The sequence below is a fragment of the Pristis pectinata genome, chromosome 5, assembly GCF_009764475.1.
Source record: "Pristis pectinata isolate sPriPec2 chromosome 5, sPriPec2.1.pri, whole genome shotgun sequence".
NCBI classification, from domain to species: domain Eukaryota; kingdom Metazoa; phylum Chordata; class Chondrichthyes; order Rhinopristiformes; family Pristidae; genus Pristis; species Pristis pectinata.
Genome location: NC_067409.1, coordinates 109,461,160 through 109,486,283, shown reverse-complemented (window position 1 = coordinate 109,486,283; position 25,124 = coordinate 109,461,160). Strand labels below are relative to the sequence as shown.

The 25,124-nt window shown below is 42.2% G+C and overlaps 1 protein-coding gene across 1 annotated transcript in view; it reads left to right on the top strand.

Annotated features, from left to right (window-relative positions):
* colq (collagen-like tail subunit (single strand of homotrimer) of asymmetric acetylcholinesterase) overlaps nucleotides 1-24,924 on the top strand; it is a 68,921-nt gene extending 43,997 nt beyond the window's left edge. The window contains 7 exon segments of the mRNA XM_052016628.1: nucleotides 6,494-6,574; nucleotides 17,660-17,756; nucleotides 18,476-18,615; nucleotides 19,092-19,211; nucleotides 20,099-20,219; nucleotides 22,611-22,713; nucleotides 23,555-24,924. Of these exon segments, the coding sequence (XP_051872588.1) occupies nucleotides 6,494-6,574; nucleotides 17,660-17,756; nucleotides 18,476-18,615; nucleotides 19,092-19,211; nucleotides 20,099-20,219; nucleotides 22,611-22,713; nucleotides 23,555-23,624 (732 nt within the window). The 3' untranslated portion in view covers nucleotides 23,625-24,924.
* Nucleotides 24,925-25,124: the final 200 nt, after the last annotated feature.

Below are 25,124 nucleotides of genomic sequence, written 5' to 3'. Positions count from 1 at the left end.
GACAATGTGAAGATAATTATGGGGGATTTTAACATGAAGGTGGACTGGGAAATCCAGAATGGTGGTAGTACTCAGGAGAGGGAGTTTGTGGAATGTCTAAGGGATGTTTTTCTAGAGCAACTTGTTGAAGAGCCCACCAGGGGATCGGCTGTTTTGGATTGGGTGCTGTGTAATGAACCGGAGGTGATTAGGGAACTAAAGGTAAAGGAACCACTGGGAACCAGTGATCACAATATGATTGAGTTCAGTTTCAAGTTTGAGAAGGAGAAACTGGTAACTGGTGTATCGATATTTCAGTGGAACAAAGGAAATTACAATGGTATGAGAGGGGAGTTGGCCCTAATTGATTGGAAGAGTAAGCTGGCTGGAGGGACGGCAGAGGAGAAATGGAAGGAATTTCTACAGGAAATAAGGAAATTGCAGGATAGATATATTCCAAGAAAAAAAAAGGTTTTTAATGGAAAAAAGGCACAAATGTGGATAACGAGAGAGGTGAAGGCTAAAATAAAAGCAAAAGGGGCGACGTACAAAGAAGCGAAAATTAGTGGCAAAACAGAGGACTGGGAAGCTTTTAGAAACCTGCAGAGAGAAACTAAGAAGGTCATTAGGAAAGAAAAGAGGAATTATGAAAGGAAGTTGGCGGATAACATTCGAAAGGATACTAAGAGTTTTTTTAAATACATAAGGTGTAAAAGAGACACGGGTTGATATAGGACCAATTGATAACGGTGCAGGAGCTATTATAATGGACGATAGAGAGATGGCAGAGGAATTGAATGAATATTTTGCATCGGTCTTCACCGTGGAGGACATCAGCAATGTGCTGGTTAGTCAGGAGTCTCACGAAATGGAATTGAGTTCAGTTAAAATTACTAGGGAGAAGGTACTAGGAAAACTAAATGGACTAAAGACTGATAAGTCTCCCGGACCGGATGAGGTGCGTCCCCGGGTTCTGAAGGAGGTGGCTTTAGAGATAGCGGAGGCATTGGCGATTATTTTCCAGAAATCGATAGATTCAGGTGTGGTTCCGGAGGACTGGAGGGTCGCAAATGTAGTTCCGTTGTATAAGAAAGGAGGGAGGCAGCATAAAGGAAATTACAGACCTATTAGTCTGACGTCAGTGGTGGGAAAGTTATTGGAATCTATCCTCAAAGACGGGGTTACGGAATACCTAGAGGCGCAGGGCAGGATAGGTCCTAGCCAACATGGTTTTGTGAAGGGAAGATCCTGCCTGACCAACCTATTGGAGTTTTTTGAAGAAATCACAGGCAAGGTGGATAAGGGAGAGGCGGTAGATGTTGTGTATTTAGACTTTCAAAAGGCCTTTGATAAGGTGCCTCACAAGAGACTGATTAATAAGATGAGAGGTCATGGAATTACGGGTAGGATAACAGAATGGGCGGAGCATTGGCTGGTTGACAGGAAGCAAAGAGTGGAAATAAAAGGATCTCGTTCTGGTTGGTTACCGGTTACTAGTGGTGTGCCGCAGGGGTCGGTGTTGGGACCGCTCCTTTTTACCTTGTACATTAACGATTTGGATGATGGAATAAATGGTTTCGTGGCTAAGTTTGCGGATGACACCAAGATAGGGGGAGGAGTAGGGAGTATTGAAGAGATAGGAAGGTTGCAGAGGGACCTAGACAGTTTAGGAGAATGGGCAAGGAAATGGCAGATGAGATTCAATGTAGGGAAATGTGCAGTTGTACACTTTGGAAGCAGAAATAAGCGGGCAGATTATTATCTAGGAAAAAATCCAAAGCACGGAAGTACAAAGGGACTTGGGGGTACTCGTGCAGGATACCTTAAAGGTTAACCACCAGGTCGGATTGGTGGTAAAGAAAGCGAATGCTATGTTGGCATTCATTTCGAGAGGTATAGTGTATAAAAGTAAGGAAGTGTTAATGAGGCTCTACGGGGCACTAGTGAGGCCTCATTTGGAATATTGTGCGCCGTTTTGGGCCCCACATCTTAGTAAGGATGTGTTGACGTTGGAGAGGGTTCAGAGGAGATTTACGAGGATGATTCCAGGAATGAAAGGGCTTAAGTATGAGGAGCGTTTGTTGGCTCTTGGACTGTACTCGCTGGAGTACAGAAGAATGAGAGGGGACCTCATAGCGACATTTAAAATATTGATAGGAAAGGACAGAGTAAATGTGGCTAGGCTGTTTCCCTTGGTGGGTGAGTCCAGGACCAGAGGGCACAATCTTAGAATTAGAGGGTACAGTTTCAAAACAGAGATGAGGAAAAATTTCTTTAGCCAGAGGATGGTGAATCTGTGGAACTCCTTGCCACGTACAGCAGTGGAAGCCAGATCAGTGGGGGCGTTCAAGGAGGAGATAGATAGATATCTAAATAGTCAGGATATCAAGGGATATGGGGATAAGGCCTGAAATTGGGATTAGAATAGTTTTTTTTTTCTTCTTCTTCTTCCCCCATTCCCCATTTCTCATTTCTATTTCCCTTTCCTTGGAGCAGACTCGATGGGCCGAACGGCCTGCTTCTGCTCCCTTGTCTTGTGATCTTGTGATCTTGTGAAATCAAAGTTCTGCATTCTTGCCACACTAATTGCGAGTGGTTTGGGGAAATTAAGCAGCTCAAAGGAGGAAGAGGCTTCAAGAACATCTATGTCCACAGAAGTAGTAGGGCCCAGCATGTAATGGTAAAATAAGGCTGAAGCATTTGTAATCATGTTCAGCTAGGATGCCGGGTGGATGATCCACCATGGCTTCCTCCCGAGATCCAAAGAAGCCAGTCTTTAGCTAATTTAATTCACATGTTATCAAGGAAGTATTGTATATGGAAAGATAAGTCCAAACCAAGTATTTACTTCTCAATCAATCCACTCTCAATCATCACCAACGTGATGATAGGTGTCATCAACAGTGCTATGGCACTTACTAACCAACAATTTGTTGACCAAGGTTCAGTCTGGGTTTTGCCAGGACCACTTGGATCTAAGTCCCTTCACAGCCTGGTTCCAAACATGTTGAAAGAGCTGAATGCCAACGTGGAGCTGAGAGTTCTTGCACTTGGTATAAAGGCAGCTTTTGACTGAATGTGGCATCAAGGTAAAATTGAAATCACAGAGGTGAAGACTGAGCAACACACAAAATGCTGGGAGGAACGCAGCGGGTCAGGCAGCATCTCTTGGAGGGAAATGGACAGTCAATGTTTCGGGTTGAGACCCTTCATCAGGACTGGAAAGAAAGAGGGGAGATGGCCGGTATAAAAAGGTGGGGGGAAGGGGTGGAGCAAGAGCTGGCGGTTGATAGGTGGATCCAGGTGAGGGGGGGGTGATAGGCAGATGGGGGAGGGGGAGAGAGGAGGAATGATGTAAGAAGCTGGGAGATGACAGGTGGAATTGATAAAGGGCTGAAGAAGATGGAATCTGATTGGAGAGGACAGTGGACCATGGAATAAAAACTGAGGGAAGTTCCACAGGAATAGGCGTCATCTAAGGAAGATTGCGGAGGAAGTTTAGGAGCCTGAAGCCAAAGAAGAGTGAAAAGAGGATGCACTACAACCCCTGCAATGGAACAAGCACCCGGCAACTCAACCAGGCCACAATGGACAGCAACCAATGAGAACCAAATCCAGAAGAACTGTTCATCAACCGAAACATCTCACTTACTCAGTGCATGTGTATGTGTTGTTAGACTGAAAACGTGTGTTGAAATTTTATGTTGAAAGCAATGCAGCTTATGTTAAAATGTAATTTAAATTAGACAGCAAGCACACAATCTTACATTGGATTCCTTGGAATACAAGGAGTATGTACTCTCCATTGTATTGAATGTTGGAATCAGAACACTTGTAAACAAACACAGAGGGAAGGATGTTAGTGGCTCAGCACCATCTAGTGCTATCTAATGGTAACACAGTAATTGTAAGCATTTTGAGGCTCCTTGTCACGATAGGTTGCCAAGGTGGAGAATAAACAACTTAAAGACATCATATATCATAGCTCAGCGTGAACTCATAGAATGAGATGGGGAGGACTTTATTAAAAATAACAACATGCTATTGGAGACATAACACAAGCAGATCAACAATACATGCTGTTAAATTATCTTCACCCTCCTGCCCCCTTCCACCATTCACATAAACTGGCCTTGCCCTCAACCTCCTGCCAACTTGTACACGGCCTGTTCTGGTTTAACTTTGGCACAATTAGGCTCTTGTGAATTTCAGAGGAAGGATCAATGCAGTCTGAACGGTCAGGAGATACTGTGAAGTGATTGGGTGATTAAGAGGAAGGAACATAAGAGTATACACAAGTTTAAGGATTAAAAAAAACTCTGGCAGTTTAGAATGGATTTAACACAGCAAAGGAGGATGGAAGAGGATGGTATCTTTAATGTTTGGGAATAAAACTGATACCTGTAATATTGAGTGCACAGAATGGGGTGTGTGAGAGAGCGAGAGGAAGGTTGCAAAAGACAGAAGTTGTGACATGACAGAAAGGCAGATCATCTTATAGGCTGAGAACGTCAACAAATGGAAAGGTATGTACATTCAGTAGTGTGCAGTGCACCAGTGAATGTTTTTCCTGAGGACCTGGCACTGTCAAATTCTAAAGCACGCAAGGCCCGAGTCATTATGTATCTCAGCTCAGGTTTTGCATTCTTCCTACATTGAAAAGCCTTTCCAAGTAAAGCCACTCATGCATATGAACTTCAGAGCCTTCACGTGAGAAGACTGTCAGAGTGTCAGGCAGTAAAGCGGGATCTGGAATGTCAGGTTGGGTCATTGAGGTAAGAGGGAGGTCGCGAATGGAGTCAAGTGGGAGGGTCGTGCTTACAACTGAAGGGGTAAGGAATGGGGACAGCCATCCATTGATAGTGGGAGGATGAGATTTGGGCATGATTGGGCTGAGGGGAAATGCATCGCAAGGCATAAGATACAGGCCCCCTTTAATTAAAGCTGGAACAGGCCTCAGAAGTGTCATTGAGGCCTTTCTTTTTATCCACTACCCACACTATCCATAGGCTGCACTTGTGCAATGAAAAGCCACATAAGTGATGAACAGGAATACATGACACAGTGTTGAATGACAGTCTGTATGATGCTGTGCCTCGGTGGAGGATCCAGAAAGAAAAACAGTGGGCGTTGCAGTAAGTTCCTGATTTGCTACAGGAGTTTTTTCATTTGATTTCAGCCGTGTAATTTATATCGATGTTCTGCTACACAATAGAATTTCTAGGCCACTACCTTCAGAGATATCCAAGGCAAGACGGAGCCAATTAATAACTTTCAGCTGCAATATTTATTCTTTTGCATTAGCAAAAGTACTGCTCTTTTATCCGAGATGTACAAACAGAAGCATAAATACTATGTTAATCTCTTTCTGGTGCTTTCAGGTAAAGGAAAAATGTTGGCCAGACATTGGGAGAAAATTAAAGAAAGCTAAAAGGCAGAATTAGGGAAACGTTAAATAAACATTAAATGAGATGAAGCATTATGCACGTTTCTCAGTGAAAAGAGAGCTCATAAAGTGGTATGGAACCTCTGAGGAGAGAGCACTGTCAATTTATTAATGAAGATCAAGAAATGACAGACTCATTTAATATGTACTTTTCATTGTTCATTAGAAGCTGAATTTCAGATGTCAGTGAAAGGCTAAAGGAAGATAAAAAGTGCCTGTTAGGATAAATCCTGAGAGAGGCGAAGGAAGATATTGATCATGCCTTGGAAATTATATCCCTTTGCTCCATAGACTGTGGATGTGGCCACTGCAGTATCCAGTTTAAAAGAGCATATAGACCTAGTCTGATTAATTACAGAATGGTTACTTTAACATCTGTGGTAGGAAAATTATAGCATCACATAGGATGAAATTACCACCGTGGCCCAGATTTTGAGGCAAAAATAGCAGTGAAACACTCAGTCCTCACTGCTGATTGAATAGTAAATCAGGCAACAGCTTCCAATCATCTCACATGAGCACATAAACCTTGAAATCAGGAAGCTACTGCTGAAATTGCCCTGATCCTCTGGAAACTTTGCAGTAACTTTATCTCATCCAGAGACCCAACATTGTAACATGTGGAAGGGCCCTGAGTTCACTGCACTCATGTGATCTTCAGAAAACGTCCGAGCTTGTCCAGTACCATGAAGGGAATTTTCAACTGCTTGGTAAGTCTTAATAACTGCCCAATGATATCTCTGGCACCAAAAATGAACTCTTCCAGATTCTCAAATGTGAAGAGTTTCCAAAGCCTCAAATGTGAAGAGTTTCCAAAGCCTCAAATGTGAAGAGTTTCATTAATAGCATGATACCAGTAAAATAGGAGTAGTTCAGAATCATTAATGGAAATTTTTTTTAAAAATTCAAACTAATACAAAGATTTTATAACACTGCGTATTTGTATCAGGATAATAATAATGTAACAATGACGTTTTACAGCATGGACAAGAGGGGCCAAAGGGCCTATTTATGTGCCGTTCCACTCTATGAACACCTAACATTGACAAATTATATCTTTTTTTTAAGGGAGAAATGGGTCCAAAGGGAGTATCTGGAGCCCCTGGATACAGAGGACCTGTTGGTAGACCTGGAAAGAGAGGAAAAACTGTAAGAGCTATTTTCCTTTTGATCTGTTATACTCTTTTTTTCCTGTTAGATTTGGAATGGTGGTTCACGGTGTATTGTTGTGTGACCCATTAAGAATTACCAGACAGGTATTCACCAGGACAGAATGGCAAGCTGCTTCTTCCAAACAAATGTTAGGGCTTATTTAAAAAGTGTCCAGATGTAAAGCCCTTACTCCATCAAGTCAAGTCAAGTTCAAGTCAAGTCAAGTTATACTTTATTGTCAGTCACCCATATGCTATAAAAACACGTGGAGGAACAAAATGTTTCCCCCAGACTCACACAACAGAGGACATACATAGAACAGAGGGCATACAATAAACGCAGACAGAAAAATTGTGCAAGTACAAATAATGCAAAAAACAATATATACAGAATACAAAATTAGTGCAGGGTGAGTGCAAAACCGAGTTGGACAAAGAAAATACAGAACTCAGTGAGTTGCACTAAACGTATAAACATGTTCAGCAGCAGCCAAAATTCCTATGCGCCATTGTGCAAACCAGGGCTTTTGACGCGGCATTTGTCTGAAACTGCTTCCAGGGTATTCAGGAGCCTGACAGCCTGGGGGAAAAAGCTGTTTTACAGTCTAGTAGTTCTGGCCCGGATGCTCCGGTACCGCTTGCCAGATGGCAGTGGGACAAATAGGTCGTGGGAGGGATCCATTTCAGACGTAATAATAAAAGCACCATTTGGTCCAGCATGAAGCCATGAGGAACACATTGCATTAGGTTGCATTCCTTGGTTGGTTTCTTCATTGTGAAATATGGAAAGCTAAGGATCATAGCATGGAATACTGTCAAATTTGAAGAGTGGGATGGATATTAGATAGGGCATTGAGTATAGGAGTTGGGACATTATGTTGCAGCTGTATAAGTCATTGGTGAGGCTGCACATGGAGTATTGTGTACAGTTTTGGTCACCCGGTTATAGGAAAGACGTGGTTAAACTGGAAAGAGTGCAGAGAAGATTTACGAGGATGTTACCAGGACTCGAGGGCCTGAGTTATAGGGAGAGGTTGGCCAGGCTGGGTCTTTATTCCTTGGAATGTAGGGGACTGAGGGGCAATCTTATAGAAATGTTTAGGCATAGATAAGGTGGATGATAACAGTCTTTTCTCTAGGGTAGGGGAGTCCAAAACTAGGGGGCATAGATTTAGGGTGAGAGGGGAAAGATTTAAAAGGTACCTGAGGGGCAACTTCTTCACGCAGAGGGTGGTGAGTATATGGAACGAGTGGCCAGAGGAAGTGGGTGAGGCAGGTAGAACGGTATCATTTAAGAAGCACTTGGATAGGTACATGGAGGGGAGGGGCTTGGAGGGATATGGGCCAAACGCAGGAAATTGAAACTAGCTGGGTGGCCACTGTGGTCGGCATGGACTGGTTGGGCCGAAGGGCCTGTATCCATGCTGTATTGTTCTATGACTCTATAAATGATGCCAAGCATGAGTACTAATGTTCTGTAGGTTGCAGTAAAATGGAAAACCCAGGGCTGATGAGTTGTAGATGAGTTAAGGCCACCATAAGAGTTGATGTGTGATGTTTTGATTTCAACTCAGTGAGCAATGAACTTGATGAGAGCTATTAAACTAAACATCACCCATTATTGGGATGGATTTAAAATGACCTGCAAAGGTAATATCTTGTGTAAAACAGACCTAACCGTGAAAGTATTGAATACATTCTCAATTTACAGTCCAAACTTGGCAGATACAAGGCAGCTGTCATTTCTCTCGTTGAATTGTTGCTGTGAATGAGGTCACACCTTTTAAATAGTGGAGGAGTTCACCACCAGACAGCTTGCTGAGAATTCCAACACAATGCAATGCGTACAGTGTGGTCTGGTCATGTGGAATCAGAGGGAAGGTCTTTGTGTCTGCAGATCAGCACAAAGATTTGAGTAATGGAAGTATTAATGCTGTGTATACTATTTGACTAAATACGCTACAGCCCCTTGCTTTAAATGAGGAAATGTGGGGGGAGAGAGGGTGAACAGGAGTGTGATAATTGCTTTTAATATCAATGTGAAATTACTGTTTGTACTATTTTAAAACATTTTTGAGTCCATTTAACATTCTCACTGGAAGCAGTGTCATTATCCTTTATTGAGGTGGGATCGTGGATGAACTTTCTCAATCAGTAAATTTTGAGGTTCTCCCAATAACTTTGCCTTTGAGACGTTCCTTTGGAAGCCAGTCTTGTTGTAGCATTATATAATTTCTAACTGCAACACTGTGGGAGAATGTTCAAATAAGTATGCCATTTTTTTACTTACTCATTTTTTGAGGAGGGACATTCCTAATTACCTTTAAGAAAGTGGTGATGAGCTGCTGCCTTAAACCACAGCAGTCCTTCTGATGGTATCTCCAAAGTGCTGTTGGAGAGGAGTTACAGTGATGATGGTGGACCTGTGATATATTTCCAAGTCAGGATGGTGTGCAGCTTGGAGGGGAACCTGCAGGTGGTGGTGTTGGCGTGTACCTGCTACCCTTGCCCTCAGCATTCTCCTGCCCCTCGCCTTTCATAGCAGCCTGGGAGAGATCTCATCAAACTCTGGGGATTTATCTACCTTTATGGCCACTAAGACATCTAATACGTGCTCCTTTTTTATTTAAGACCTTAGCTACATCCTCCAGCTCCATGCACAGGTTGCCCTTTTGGTTCCCAAAGGTCCCCTGTCTCTCTCTTGTTGCCCTCCTGCTGTAATATACTTATAAAATGTCTTGGGATTTTCCTTAATCGTGTCAACCAGTGTTATTTTGAATCCCCTTACTCGTTCTGTACTCCCAAAGATAAGATAAGATTTCTTTATTAGTCACATATACATCAAAACACACAGTGAAATACATCTTTTGCGTAGAGTGTTCTGGGGGCAGCCCGCAAGTGTTGCCACGCTTCCGGCGCCAACGTAGCACGCCCACAGCTTCCTAACCCGTACGTCTTTGGAATGTGGGAGGAAACTGGAGCACCCGGAGGAAACCCACGCAGACACGGGGAGAACATACAAATTCCTTACAGACAGAGGCCGGAATTGAACCCGGGTCGCTGGCGCTGTAAAGCGTTACACTAACCGCTACACTACCGTGCCTGTCCCCAACTGTTTCCAGTACTCTATACCTGCCATTCATTTCTCTTCTTTCCTTTATCAAACCTTTAATATCCTTTGACATTTAGGATTTCCCTGGACTTGTCTCGCTTACTTTTCACCCTTACAGGAACGCCTTACCTGTCCTTTCATTATTTTATATTTAAAAGATTACCACTTGTTAGGTACGGATTTACCTGCACGTAGCTGTTTCCAATTTATTTTTGCCAGGCCCTGCCTCATGATTTTGAAATCATCCTTCCCTGCAATTTATGACTTCAATTTCCAGACTACGTTCATCCCTTTCCATAACAATCTTAAAAGTTACAGAGTTATGTTCACTCTCCCCGAAATGCTCACCTAGTGTCACTTCAACTTCCTTCCACAAGATCAGGGCCAGTGCTATCTACATACTGGCTCAAAACACACTCTCCAGAATGCATTTTAAAAAATTCACCTCCTTTAGGCCTTTTGCAATGAGGTAATCCGAGTTATTATCAGGGAAGAGGAAATCCTCAGCTCTTATAACCTTATGGCTCTTACATATATAGTTGTTAACCCATATGAGTGAATAAAATAGTGAGCAAAGGAACTTGAATGAACATCTTAAGCTCTGGGATGATTATACCACACTGTGAAATTCCTAGGTCTATGTGTATTGAAAATCGCATGCAATATACTGCCAGCTGCCTCAAACATTGCTAATCCATTCACTGGAGTCACTTGACATCACTACTTATGGAGTGAGACACACTTTAGGTGGCTCTCTAACCAAGATAGTTCTCTTTTGGCCTTCATCCATCCCATACTTTCTAACAACACTATTATCTGTTTTCTGAATGCACCAGATTGACCCTGAATGTGCGTGCACCTTCACTCATACGGGATCTTTCCTAATGCAGTCTAGGACTTAGCATTTCATTCATGAATGTAACTGTCACCACTGTAGCCAGTAGCATGTTTTGATTTAATTGGTAAATTGGACTCCTGGCACACAAGACCAGGAAGCAAGAACTTTATTTGGGTCATGGACATTGCAATTCATTTCCTCTCCATTGCCCCTACCCTATCATTTTGTGTACAAGATGATAAGAGGCATAGATTGAGTGGACAGTCAGAGACTTTTTCCAAGGGTGACAATGGCTAACACGAGGGGACATAATTTTAAGGTGACTGGAGGAAGGTATAAGGGGGGTGTCAGGGGTAAGTTTTTTTACACAGAGTGGTGGGTGCGTGGAACACACTGCCAGCAGAGGTTGTGGGGGCAAATACATTAGGGACATTTAAGAGACTCTTAGATAGACACATGAATGATAGAGAAATGGGGAGTTATGTGGGAGGGAAGGGTTCGATAGATCTTAGAGCAGGATAAAATGTCAGCACAACATCGTGGGCTGAAGGGCCTGTACTGTGCTGTAATGTTCTATATTGCCTCTATGTTACCCAAATCCTCCTTCCCTCTGGACCTGATTTAGGACATAGATTGATTTAATTTAATTCTGTTTCATGCTAATACCCATTGTGCTATTAGGCTCAGCCCTAATTCTTCAAGCACATTAAGAAGTTTATTTATGCATTATAGTCACGTTGAGGCATCATCTGTTAATTCTCAATTTGGTACCATCTGCAAAATCCTAGACAATACAGATCTCAAATCTCAGACCATCTCTTTTTAATTAATCAGTGGGGAAAAGTGTTTGTGCAAATTACTGTATTTAAAACCCCAATGAAAGTTAATTTCTCAGATCTCATCATTTTGTGTACAAGATGATAAGAGGCATAGATCGAGTGGACAGTCAGAGACTTTTTCCCAGGGCAAAAATGGCTAACACGAGGGGGCATAATTTTAAGGTGATTGGAGGAAGGTATAAGGGGGATGTCAGAGGTAAGTTTTTTACACAGAGTGTGGTGGGTATGTGGAATGCAAGGTAATGATGCAGCTCTATAAAACTCTGGTTAGACCACACTTAGAGTACTGTGTCCAGTTCTGGTCGCCTCATTATAGGAAGGATGTGGAAGCATTGGAAAGGGTGCGGAGGAGATTTACCAGGATGCTGCCTGGTTCAGAGAGTATGCATTATGGGGAGAGTCTAAGGGAGCTAGGGCTTTACTCTTTGGAGAGATGGAGGATGAGAGGAGAAATGATAGAGGTGTACAAAATATTAAGAGGAATAGATAGAGTGGACAGCCAGCACCTCTTTCCCGGGGCACCAGTGCTCAATACAAGAGGGCATGGCTTTAAAGTAATGGGTGGGAAGTTCAAGGGAGATATCAGAGGAAGGTTTTTTACCCAGAGAGTGGTTGGGGCATGGAATGCACTGCCTGGGGTGGTGGTGGAGGCAGGTACATTGGACAAATTCAAGAGATTACTAGATAAGCATATGGAGGAATTTAAAATAGAGGGATATGTGGGGGGAAGGGGTTAGATAGTCTTAAGCGAGGTTTAAAGGTCGGCACAACATTATGGGCTGAAGGGACTGTATTTTGCTGTACTGTTCGATGTTCTATCTCAGAAGGATTATTCAAGTTGCAGGGAGAAGCATTGTGCATAACTGTGCTGTGGCTGAGAACCTACTTCTTTGCTTTATAAAAATTTAAATTGAAAGATTGTGAACAAAAACATTAATAAACCCAGTAACATTCTGGGTTCTATAAATAGAGATAGAGAATACAAGAATAAAGAGTTAGCAATAGACAGTGTACAGCTTTTGAAATTTAATTGTGGAAAAGATAAACTGTAGATTGTATTCAACAAAAACACAAGGATAATGTTAATGATGAGGAGCTATTGCAGTGTGAAGTGGCTTGATTGGGACTCCTTGCACTGCCGCAGAGCCAACAAAAAAATTTGGCTGAAGTTTGCTTTAAATTGTGAAGAATCTTTCCTAGGTGAATAGAGAAAAATGATTTTTTTGAGAGCATAGGTTTAAGTAAGAGGTCAGATTTGAGGAAGAATCTTTCACACGGGGTGGTTGAAATCTGGAATGCACTGCATGACGGGGTGGCAAGGACATGAACTAATTTAAGACGTGTTTAGATGAGCAGTTGAAGAGCCACAGCCTTGAAGGATTCAGGATGAGTGCTGGACATTGGAATTAGTATTGCTAGGTGGCTGTTCACACAGTGGCCAAGGGGTCTGTTGTTTGACTCCATGACTATGATTATCAATTTTGGTATTGGTTTATTATTGTTACTTGTACCAAGGTACAGTGAAAAACTTGTCTTTCATACCAATCGTACAGGTTAATTCATTACACAGTGCATTGAGGTAGTACAGGGTAAAAACAATAACAGAATACAGAGTAAAGTGTCACAGCTACAGGGAAGTGCATTGCAGGTAGACAATAAGGTGCAAGGTCATAACAAGGTCGATTGTGAGGTCAAGAGTCCATCTCATCATATAAGGGAACTGTTCAATAGTCTTCTCACCGTGGGATAGAAGCTGTCCTTGAGCCTGGTGGTATGTGCCCTCAGGTTTCTGTATCTTCTGCCTGATGGGAGAGGGGAGAAGAGAGAATGACCCGGGTGGGTGGGGTCTTTGATTATGAAATTTAATATTATACCTGAGACCATGTGACAACAGAATAAATATTTGAAGCAGAGGGTTAGGAAGAAAGAACAGGGCACTCGCAATAGATGTTTTAAGCATCTCAATCAAAGAGATGGCACTAACACAGTGGATTAAATTACCTTATCATATGCTGCAATCTTTCTATATTCTGCCTTCCTCCAGATGGACTACGTTATTGCAGTGTTTCTCCTAGTTTGATTTGACTGAGTGAAGAAATAGGTTTAAGGTCCCTTTTTATATTTTAGCTTATTCAGAATTCTCCTGTTGGGTTAACACAATTCCTCTCTTTAATTCAAAAGCTGCTGGTCATTATTATTAAAATATAGTATGGCAATGGTTCAGAATTCACAGGAAACACTGATTCTTTAAATAATAGCATGTTGACTGATATTATGAGTTGATATTTGTCAACTGATTTGAATTTAGATCTCTGCTGGATAGATAGTTTTCCTCAGCAATGTTGTCCATTTGAACAATTTTTGAGCAACTATATCCATCAAAAACAATGGGGCTCTTGCTATTCATCAACTCATTTTGGGTCCAGAGCAGTTGAGTTATAAATGGTCAAAAATAAATTCTTTGGTATTATTGGAAGACCATTACCCCATGTAGGTCTTGTCAAAGCCCAGTATATTTCCTGTTGGAGTTTCTGAATGCTAATTGACTCCTTAATATAGGAGCACAATGTTTGCATGGTTGACTAATGCTTTCACTAATTCAGGAGCAAGAAAGTTCCTATATCTATTTTAAACCATGAGCTAATAACTGTACAACTAAGTCAGCATCTGGACTCGGTATTCCATTGCAGCATGTGCTGTTAGATTCTTGCCATAGTCTAATTTTATAATACCTGTTCAAGAAAAAGGTTACTGAATTTCTATTTCCATATTTTATTTATGGCAAAGATGTTTTTGACAGATTTGTAGGCAAAAATAACTTTTTTGGCATGATTTAGTCTTCAGCTGTCTGGAGCCAGAGCTTCAACCTGTTATAGTTAGTGATGCCATATCCTCCCATGTTTCCTTGGTGTTGTATTACATTTCTCATTTCTTCCTTCCAGGGATAACCAAGAAAAGAATAAAGCTGGGGGAAATAAGAAAGGGGCAAAAGAGATTTTAAGCACCAATAGCTATTTTAAAATGAAAGTTTTTTCAATGTGCTAATTTAAATGAAAATGTGTTACACACAAAGCAGTCCATTCAGATTGCTTTGAACATGAAGTGTTCATTGAAAGGCACAGTGGAGTTAAAATGGACCCTGCCAAAGAACGTGTGCTGGCTTCACAATGCATGGTTTACCCAAACTGCACCCAAAATTTATGATTCCCTTCTCGTTATTGTGATTGTATTTTCCAACCAGAACCAAACAAGTTTTTTTATTGAATGACAAGCATCATTTGACGTAAGCCACACACACACACACGCACGCACGCACGCACACACACACACGCATACACAGACATAAAGACAGACAGACACATGCACACACACACATATACATACAAGTACACGCACACACACAAAGACACACAAAGACACACACACACACACACACACACACACACACACACACTTACAGAGAGCAGCAGCTGGGGACGCTGTCAATTGATGCAGCAGCCTACAAGGGAGCAAACTGGTGATAACTGGCAGAGAGGTACCTCAGCTTAATCTGCACAAGATACAAATGGTGTAAGCAGTAACCTCTTACTTTAAAGTTTAAAGTCAAGTTTATTGTGACATGCTCAAGTCCATGTGTGCACAGGTGCAATGAAAAGCTTACTTGCAGCAGCATCATAGGCACATAAGCAGCATTCACATGCAAAACATAAATTAAACATAAATTGTACACAATTTTTACAAGAAATAAACACAATTAAAACAAAAAAAAGTCCATTTTAGTGCAAAGTGATCAGAGTGGTCACAGTGTTGCTAAACTGTAGGGTTTTGGGTTTTGGGATTAGGGTTTTGCTGGGTGGTTCAAGAACTGAATGGTTGAAGGGTTCTTCCCTTCACCATTGCCCTAGCTGTGGGCCTGCCATCTTTCAGATAACCAAGGACTCACTGAGCACTCACTGAACACTGAAAGCAAAGGAGGGGATGACAACTTGTCATTTGATTTGACACTTGAAACCACCAGCTCAGATAAAGGCATTGGACGTCCCGTGGGGAGTAGGATCCAGGATGTGCATGTAACGAGTATGCTGTGGTGCCTGCTGCTACTACCTGGAAGAAGTCAGATGTAATAGAGTTAAGGAAAACTCTGGCCTTGACCATTCCATGCAGAGCAATCCAGGCATGGCTCTGCGACTCAGAATGGGACTGCATTGATGACAGTGACCACCATCTTCAAGAATTTCAGTTTCCATAGGCATAGCCTTGTGGAAAGATGAACATAAAGGTCCCTGCACCTGGAAAAGTTCAGTGGGATAAGCCCACGGAGCCAGAGCCGTTATGTTTGATCAAAGGGGTATATCATTCTGTGTCAATTTTAAAGAGGGACATTTAATTTCTGGTCAGATCTGATGTTAGTGAATTTAATTATCTACAGAGGAAAGAACAAGGTGAATAATACAGAGAGGCTTACCATCCTAAAGCCATGGTGTGTCAGCTGAAAGTGGATGCATAACAGTGGAACAACAGGTGGCAAGGATCAAACAGATGACACAGTGAGCGCAGCATTTGCCTCGATACCAGGCAGCAGCTCTCTCACAACTGCTGGCTTGTCGAGGTTCCAAAATGATCTATGGCAATCATGGGGTCATTTGGAAGTTGTAACTAATCAGGTGCACACCACTCTGATCTACGAAAATGTGGTACGTTTGTCCACAAGGCACTACCGGTCACAAGAAAGGCCATCACTCCAGTTAATCTTCATACTGTAGGAAGCATGCAGACACTTACAGTAATTAGCTCATGTCAGCTACTTTGTTTGCCTTTCAGAAAGCTGTGCTTGGTTTCCTGGTCTATGAAAATATATTAGGGGAGTGTGCAAAATAAAAGTGAATTAATTTAAAGTGTTCCAACATTTGTACTGCATGTGGTTAATATTAATTTTTTTTAAATTTTATTTACAACGTGGTAACAGGCCCTTCCGGCCCAATGAGACCATGCCGCCCATTTTAAACCCAATTAACCTACCTGTACATCTTTGCAATGTGGGAGGAAACCGGAGCACCCGGAGGAAACCCACGCAGACACGGGAGAAAGTACAAACTCCTTACAGACAGTGACAGGAATCGAACTCCGATCGCTGGCGCTGTACTAGCGTTGCGCTAACTGCTATGCTACTGTGCCGCCCATGGTTGACCCCTTATGTGTAGTGAACTTTGGCTTGTATATGTGTACAATAATTACATACTTTCTTTTTGAGTGACATGTAGATGTCTTTCTTTTAGCCAACTGGTGAGATGTAGAGAACATAAAAAAGTCTAACAACCTGTATGCAGAGTTAGCCAAGATCTCTTTATAGAAATCACTTGCAGACTCAAGACCTTTCATCTCTTATATGTTGCGATGAGTTGGCATCATTGATGTGGCCACCTTGCTCTTTCTGAGCCATTCCATATACATGAGTAACAAATGTCCCAGCAAACTGTGAGGATCAATATGATCACTGCACACTCAGAATTAAATTACTTATGATAAGGTTTCTGGTGATTCCCCAAAGTTGAATGTAATCATCCATTCTGTTTTTTCTTGTGTGTTTAGATCCCAAAAATCAGCACAGGATCAGGAGTATTTTACACCAGTACCAAGCATGTTTGGTGCATTTGAGCTGTCGCTTTATTTAAGAGATATCTTTAAGAGATATCTTTATGAGAGATATCTTTATTAGTCACGTGGACATTGAAACACACAGTGAAATGCATCGTTTTTGCGTAGTGTGTTCTGGGGGCAGTCCGCAAGTGTCACCACGCTTCCGGCGCCAACATAGCATGCCTACAACTTGCTAACCTGTACGTCTTTGGAATGTGGGAGGAAACCCGCGCAGACACACGGGGAGAACGTACAAACTCCTTACAGACAGCGGTGGGAATTGAACCCGGGTTGCTGACGCTGTAATAGTGTTATGCTAACTGCTACACTACCGTGCCTGTACTACCGTTTCCAGCCCACAATCATTTCTACTGTGCCTTCACACCAAGAGTGGAGTCTTCCAAAGTCACACAGAGTCATTGAGCAATACAGCACAGATACAGGCCCTTCAGCCCAACCAGTCCATGCCGAAATCCCTAATACATGCCATGTTGTGATGATATTGAAGAAAATAGAAAACAAAAGCACATGTTAAAAACAGAAGTTTAAAGTTTGATATTATTTCAAGGGGATTTATCATGTGCATTTAAATTTAAACGTATTCCTGAAGGTCTGTTGTGTCTGCATTCAGGTAACTTGCTTTGCTTTAACTCTTAGGGACTAAAAGGGGACATTGGTCCAGCTGGAGTTATGGGACCTTCAGGTCCACCAGGACCAACTGGTCTCCCTGGCCCTCCTGGGAGATCTGGATCAGGTGAGAAACCTTTGAATGGGGACGTACTCTTGTTTAAAGGAATGAGAATGTATTGGTCCTTGTTTTCCTGTAAAAATAATGGTGAGACTCATGATAACAGAATTGCTACAACAAGAGGCATTAAATTAAACTCAAATATCTACAAATTGCTGAAAGAAAAACAAAATAAAAGACTGCAGATGCTGAAAATCTGCACTCCTACAAATTGCTGCCCAGCTGACTCATACAGTTAGCTGTTGTCGACCTCACCCTTGAAACACATTGGATGTTTTGAGTTTGCACAGTGGCTCCAAGTTAAGCTCACCACAGAAATGTGCCTTATTTGTTTGAATACAGATTAATACTAAACAAGAGGCTCTTAGATAGACACATGAATGATAGAGAAATGGGGGGCCATGTGGGAGGGAAGGGTTCGATAGATCTTCGAGCAGGACAAAATGTCGGCACAACATCGTGGGCCGAAGGGCCTGTACTCTGCTCTAATGTTCTATGTTCCAGATATGTAACCTCACAGGCACCAAAAAATGACAATGTCCAATGTGGAGTATCATTTCTTTAGGTTTTAATTGGAGATTTTAAAAATGGTAAGTTTTGCGATACATTTTCCTTTACCTTTCTATCTGTCTCTTTCTTCATGTCAGTTCAGTCTTTCTTATCTTCCCTCCCTTCATTTTTCTTTCCATTATTAAATATTAACTGACTTCTTTTTTCATTTAAAGGCCACTTCATGGTTGGACCAAAGGGTGAAAGAGGACTCCCAGGGCCAGCAGGAAGATGTTACTGCAATCTTCCTCAAACAGTAGGCAACCCATCATATAATGAACTCCCACCTCTGATCAATCCTCCACAAGTCCCAGCAGTAAGTATACTTTTAAAGCATAAATCCTAATCTTATATTGCAAAAATATTTGACGGTGCAGCTCGATCCAAGCCTTCAATTAAAACTCTGTGTGAAATGCATTTTCCATGTATGTGTTTACGGACTCGCATGCACATCACTAGATAGTGCTGATGTTGAGGTGTGTCTATCTGATGAATACGGTACAGAAGGTAAAGATAGGAGAGTAATTCGTTTTATTCATCAAAGACCAAGGAATATGCTTTTAAAAAGCATTGAACTAAACTGAATAATTTACTGCCACAAATTATGCTGGTGCATAAATATTGTAATACGTATCCAATATATTAGATTAGAGCCCTATCTATAAAAACTGAATGTATTTTTTTAAATGCTCTTTCTACTTCTTTCAAGCAGACTGCATCCATCCTGAACTGCTTAAAAATATTGTAACGAGGAAATGATAAAAGTGAGCAGGATTTCCTTTTTCCTTTCAGATATTTGTTGTAGATAGTGAAGAAGAGCTGAAGAAGTTGAACACCGAAAATGTGCTAGCCTTCCGAAAAGATCAAAGGTCATTGTACTTCCGGGACACAGTGGGGTGGTTGCCAGTTCAGGTAGTGAGATTTTGACTCCTTTGATCTTTTGCCCAAGAATTTAGAGGGCAATGTAATTAACAGTGTAATTGGAAAATACATCACCTTCCTGCGCTTACTTTTCATGTTTATTGCAATGATTTTGTGTCAATACAATGTAACAGTGAACTTCAACAGTTAAAGCCAAGTCTCCACCTAATATCCTTCTGTTTGCAGCTTTTGGTATTGGTATTGTGTCTTTTGCCCGATGGAAGGGGGGAGAAAAAAAAGAATGTCTGGGCTGGGAGGGGTCTTTGATTATGTTGGCTGCTTTCCCGAGACAGTGGGAAGTGTAGGCAGAGTCCGTGGAGGGGAAGCTGGCCTTTGTGATGGACTGAGCTGTGTCCACAACTCTCTGCAGTTTCTCGTGGTCTCGGGCAGAGCAGTTGCCATACCAAGCTTTGGTGCATCTGGATATGATGCTTTCTATTGTGCATCTATAAAAAATTAGTGAGAGTCAATGGGGACATGCCAAATTTTCTTAGCCTTCTGAGGAAGTAGAGGGGCTGATGTGCTTTCTTGGCCATAGTAAACTACAACCCTCTCCCAGGTGATTACTTAAATCCCCTTGCCTCAGCTGGGCCTTCAATCAACCAAGTCCCAAACCTGGCACCTCCCTCTGTCCCTTCCAAATCTAAGCTGCTTCAAGCACATCTCTTTAATCAAGAAATATGGTTGTTTGTTCTTGTGTCTTCTTCGTTGTTTAGGTTTAAGATTCACTGTGATTTTGTCAGATGAGATTTTGTGACTTTCTGTCAGCTATAACACAAGACCCGTGAACCCCACTCCCTCCTCCTGGAGCCAACCAAACCTCTACAGAAAAACACTGCCCATAACAATCCCAATTTGTGTACTTTACTTCCATATAGATCTCGCCTGTCCAGCAAATGCCTCGACATCCCGCAGGATTTTGTGGAGATGGAATAGTTCAAGTAGAAAATGGCGAAGAATGTGATGACAGTAACAAGATTGTCACTGACAGCTGTATACGTAAGTCAGCTAACGCCCAATGTAACTGTAAGGAGTCTGTACGTTCTCTGGGAGGATTTGTATGTTCGGTAAGGAGTCCGTACGTTCTCTGTGAAGATTTGTATGTTCGGTAAGGATTGTGTACGTTCCCTGTGAGGAGTTTGAATGTTCTCCCCACGACCGCGTGGGTTTCCTCCAGGTTCTCCGGTTTCCTCCCACATTCCAAAGACGGACGGGTTAGTAGGTTAATAGGGGTGTAATTGGGCGGCGCGGGCTCATTGGGCCAGAAGGGCCTGTTCCTAATGAAGTTTATGTAAAACAAAACTATTCCCCAAATCATTCATTTGAAATAAAAACTTGCACATTCTTTTTTTAAATACTGTATTCAACAATGTAAAAATGAAGCTGGATAAGGATGATTTTGTTGAACCCACAGGCGGAGCCACAGGACGTGAAGAACAAACGTGAACTGGCCCATCCTGTCCAGTCCTGGCATTGCCTTTATTTCCTGTCCTGTAGCTCAGGGACACCTTGATGCAGACCTGTCCCCTTTCAAGGCTTGGCACTGGAGATCTGTGAGGCAGGAAGGTCAGATGACTGGATCCTTAGTTTGAACCAAGGATTAGTCGCCAAAAGTTCCTAATTTGATATTATAATTGAGATGAGTGTGTCCTAAAAAAGTAAAGAGGAGGCTTCGGTGTAATTCTCAGCTTTCCCTCGTGGCTTCTGTCAAGCCGGGGCCAGTGGGGGTTTTGAACAACTGACAGCACTGCCTCCTTCAGACCTCTTTGCTCTTCACCATCTCGCAAGCTGGACACTGAGAAGATGAAGAGGCAGCTGAGCAAAGTCTGAGCGTAATGAACTACTTGGCCTGAAACATCCCGGATGCAAGTCAGATTCTGCCCCCTTGTCAGTAAAACTGAGTCAGAAATCCCAAAGCAACAAAATGAAACTATTTTTTTTTGAGCTAGAATTTTTTATTTCCCAGAAGGGCAACACTTTGACCAAACACTGGCACTTTGGGCCAAACAATGGCAAACGGGAATAGCTTGGATGGAGCATCTTGGTCAGCATGGACCAGTTGGGCCGAAGGGCCTTTTTCTGTGCTGTATGACTCTAAGGATAGGTGGGAACATGGGCCCTAACATATTCAAACATTTAAATCAAATTGAGCTAACTGAAGATTGCCATCTGCTTCTTGGATCCATGCCAGCCAACTATAAGGGGAAAGGGAGAACCTGATGGGGGGTAGATGTGGGGATGGTCATTTGAATTAAAAAGAAATGGGGGGGCTAGAAATTGTATGGCAACTGGAAAGGTATATTAATTTTCCAGTGAATAGAGACACAGGGGTATCCTTGTTCAAGGGTCCACAGCTACAAGGCCCCATAACAAGATATTGTGTGCCTCAGGATCGCCCTTGCACAGCTTGTTTGCTCAAAGTCCTTCCTTCATGGTGGAATGAGTGAAGCAAACTGGTAAGCTGCAGGTCCACCTGTAAGTCTTGGGAAAGTGGAGGGATGGGAGTCACGATGTCTGGGATTGGGGAGGGTCAGGAGACAGCTACAGGATGTAGGGACCTCAAGCGTTGCTTTGGGAAAGGGAGCTTAAATTGGCTGCTGTAGGTCAAGTTAGAGGTCAGGGTGATGGATCAGGTTATCGATCAGCAGCTGTCGAAGACTTGCAATCAGAAGAAGTGGGCAGGGTCCGGCAAGAGTTGTTTAGTGGGGTGGTCACTGGAGTGGGTTAGCAAACAAAAGGGGCTTGGAAAGGGCAGGTTATAGATTAGTGGGTGGTAGAGAGAGTCAGACTAGAGAACAGGGGGTGGTGGGCAATGGTTGGAGAGAGTCAGGCTACAAAATGGTGAGGATGGAGAGGTTTGGACCAGGGATTGGTGAGAGAGAATGGAGCAAAGATTTATTTGGGTGGGGGGGGGGGTGGTGTTGCAGAGAGAGATCAGTAGAGAGGGAGCATAGAGTGTATGGAGCCAAAGATTGGTGGAGAGTACAGCAGTGAGATTTAAGCTCGCAATCAGCAGGGAACCAAAGGGGTCCCGAGAAAGAACGGTTACAGGTGTTTTGCTTAAGAGGTCCTCCCCAAGGCAGGTTCACAGTGCTGGACCTCCCAGTCTGGATCGTTTCAGGCAGCTGTCCTTAGACACCACCATGCCCTTGTGTTAACACGCACTGAGGGTCCAGAAATATTTTGCAGACTTTGGTTCTCGGTTTTCCTTTGTGATTGTTATTTTATTTAAGTTGGATCTTGTTGTGCATGACACATTGCATGCGACAACACAGTTTCTAGGTCTGTGTATTTTTAAATGCAACACACTGGAAATATATTTGTACCTTCCAGGTCTTTCAATGTGTAATATTCTAATGATTTAGTGACTCTGTTACTGTGTTGTTGCAGACTGCAAGCAAGCCTATTGTGGAGATGGATATCTGCAAATTGGACTTGAAGAATGTGATGGCAAAGATTTTGGTTACCAAACCTGCAACAGCTACCTTCCTGGGTAAGTTCACCAAAAGGTCTCAATGATGACCTCCACAGTGACGGACATCCTGAAGGGAGCATGAATCAAGTTTCTTAATGAGCTTTGAAATGGAACATGTGTGCTTAGTCTTTTTACCCAGAGATTTCTTTCAATAAGCCCCTGCATTGTACTTTTTCCTCTTGTGTAAGAACCTGCAATGAGGAATATCTTTAGTTAGGAGACCTGTAACTAGACCTCTGCCATAGACCCAACTGAAGGTCTGCAAGGCTGGTGCCCATAAATGATGAGAATATTATTTCACTACTCCTCTGATAAAAGGTCACAGGCAAAGGATTATTCTTTCTTCATTTCTCTTTATATACAGTTGGATCAACTGTGCAGTTTAAGCACAATCCATTAATTCACAGTTCATGCACTTATGAGTTTTCTTTTAATCCTTTCCATTTAATGTTTGCTCTTTAATGATGGATACCAGCTGAGTATTTCATTGTCCAACTGAGTTTTTTTTTGTATGAACTCCATTGTTGTACAATCCTTCTTTGTGTTTGCTGGGCAGGCACGGTAGTGTAGCGGTTAGTGTAACGCTTTACAGTGCCAGCGATCGGGGTTCAAATTCGGCCACTGTCTGTAAGAAGTTTGTATGTTCTCCCCATGTCTGCGTGGGTTTCCTCCAGGTGCTCCGGTTTCCTCCCACATTCCAAAGACGTATGGGTTAGGAAGTTGTGGGCATGCTATGTTGGCGCCGGAAACGTGGTGACACTTTGCGGGCTGCCCCCAGAACACTCTACACAAAAAGATGCATTTCACTGTGTGTTTCGATGTACATGTGATTAATAAAGATATCTTATCTTATCTTTAGGTCTTATGGAGAATTGAAGTGCACTTCATATTGTTACATTGACTCCACGAGCTGTCGCTATTTCACATGAATCAAAGACATGGCTGCTGGAATACATCTCGCTGCAATACAATATGTTCATCTGGTGCTTCACAGAACCAACAGAAATGGGATGCCAAACTCAGCTTCCGTTCAGTACAACTATAACCAGCAGCTGAAAGGCTCTTAGATAGTCAGATTTATTTCAAGTGATTGTCTGGATGAGAATTAGGACCATTGCATTTTGTCTTAAAATCAACACCAACAACAAAGCTGCAAAAAGGATGATGTTTGCTTTTCCCCAAGACTATCGAAGTATACACATACCTATATTTACTTTTTTGGATGTCATGTCTGAAGACTGTTTATCCATGTCAATTCACAAATCTCAGGCAGAAATATAAATGATGAGATATTGTTCCTCAAGAGACTGGAGTCAGTACTACCATACCTCAACTATGCACTGTTAAAGACTACTGTAGTTTTATACCTATGTTTACTCAAGGAGAAAACCGACTGAGTCCTTGTATTGTGATAATACAGTAAAATGTCAAGAATTCAGTTACCAAACTGTGAAACTCTATTTACTGCATTTGCATGAAGATTATATACAGCGGCTACAATCACAACAGCACTCTTCTGTGCCTTGAATGCTGTGGATCAGCTGCCACCCAATAAGGTCTGTGTCCTTGAGAGACATGACTAGTGCCCAATCTTGTCTAATGTTTCGATGTCTCTCCCCACTACCAACTACCAATGCTAGAAATCTACCAAATGAACCAATGACAGCTCACAGCTGAATCTGGACTGTATCACGTGATACATAGAAAAGGTTCAATCTTTGGTTGAATACAGGTGGTGGCAGATGTAGAAAAGGACACACAGCATTTAAATCTGAACATAGGCAAAGAAGGTGTTCATTTGACATTCATCAAAATGTCCCATGCCAGAGTATAGTATTGGCAACCATCTCCTTTCACCTTGTATTTCTATTCTCTTACACTTTTTGATGGGTTTGGGATATTTAGAGTGCTAGTTGCGGGTGCAGGAGAAATGATGCACAATCATCTCCTTCCACCCTTCACTAGCATTTTCATTTAGGTGTCATATATCAGAAAATGAATGCCTTGCACTCGGAGCTGGATCCAACCCACTGAGGCAGTACACCAGTTAGATAAAATGCATGAGATGTGGATGTCACAAGCAATAAACTGGCAATTGATAGATAAAAGTCTGCCACATGAAATGTATATAGTAAGAAGGACAAAGTAGGTTTAAGAATGAATGCTTCTTTTACAGAAAATATTGTTACATTTTATGTACCTCGCATGTCCAAGATACTGGAACTTATGATAAGCATCAATAAAAAAAAGAGCGTAATTGAGTTGCTGCCTGATGTGCTGCTCATTCAACTGTTGAATGGAATACATGAAAGACTTCGTTTTGCAGGTACTGTTACAAATAAAACATCCATCCCTAATGGGAGCTACAGAGGTAGTGTGCACCCCAGAGGGGAGGACTTGGGTCTCACTGACATTATTAGATGAGCTGC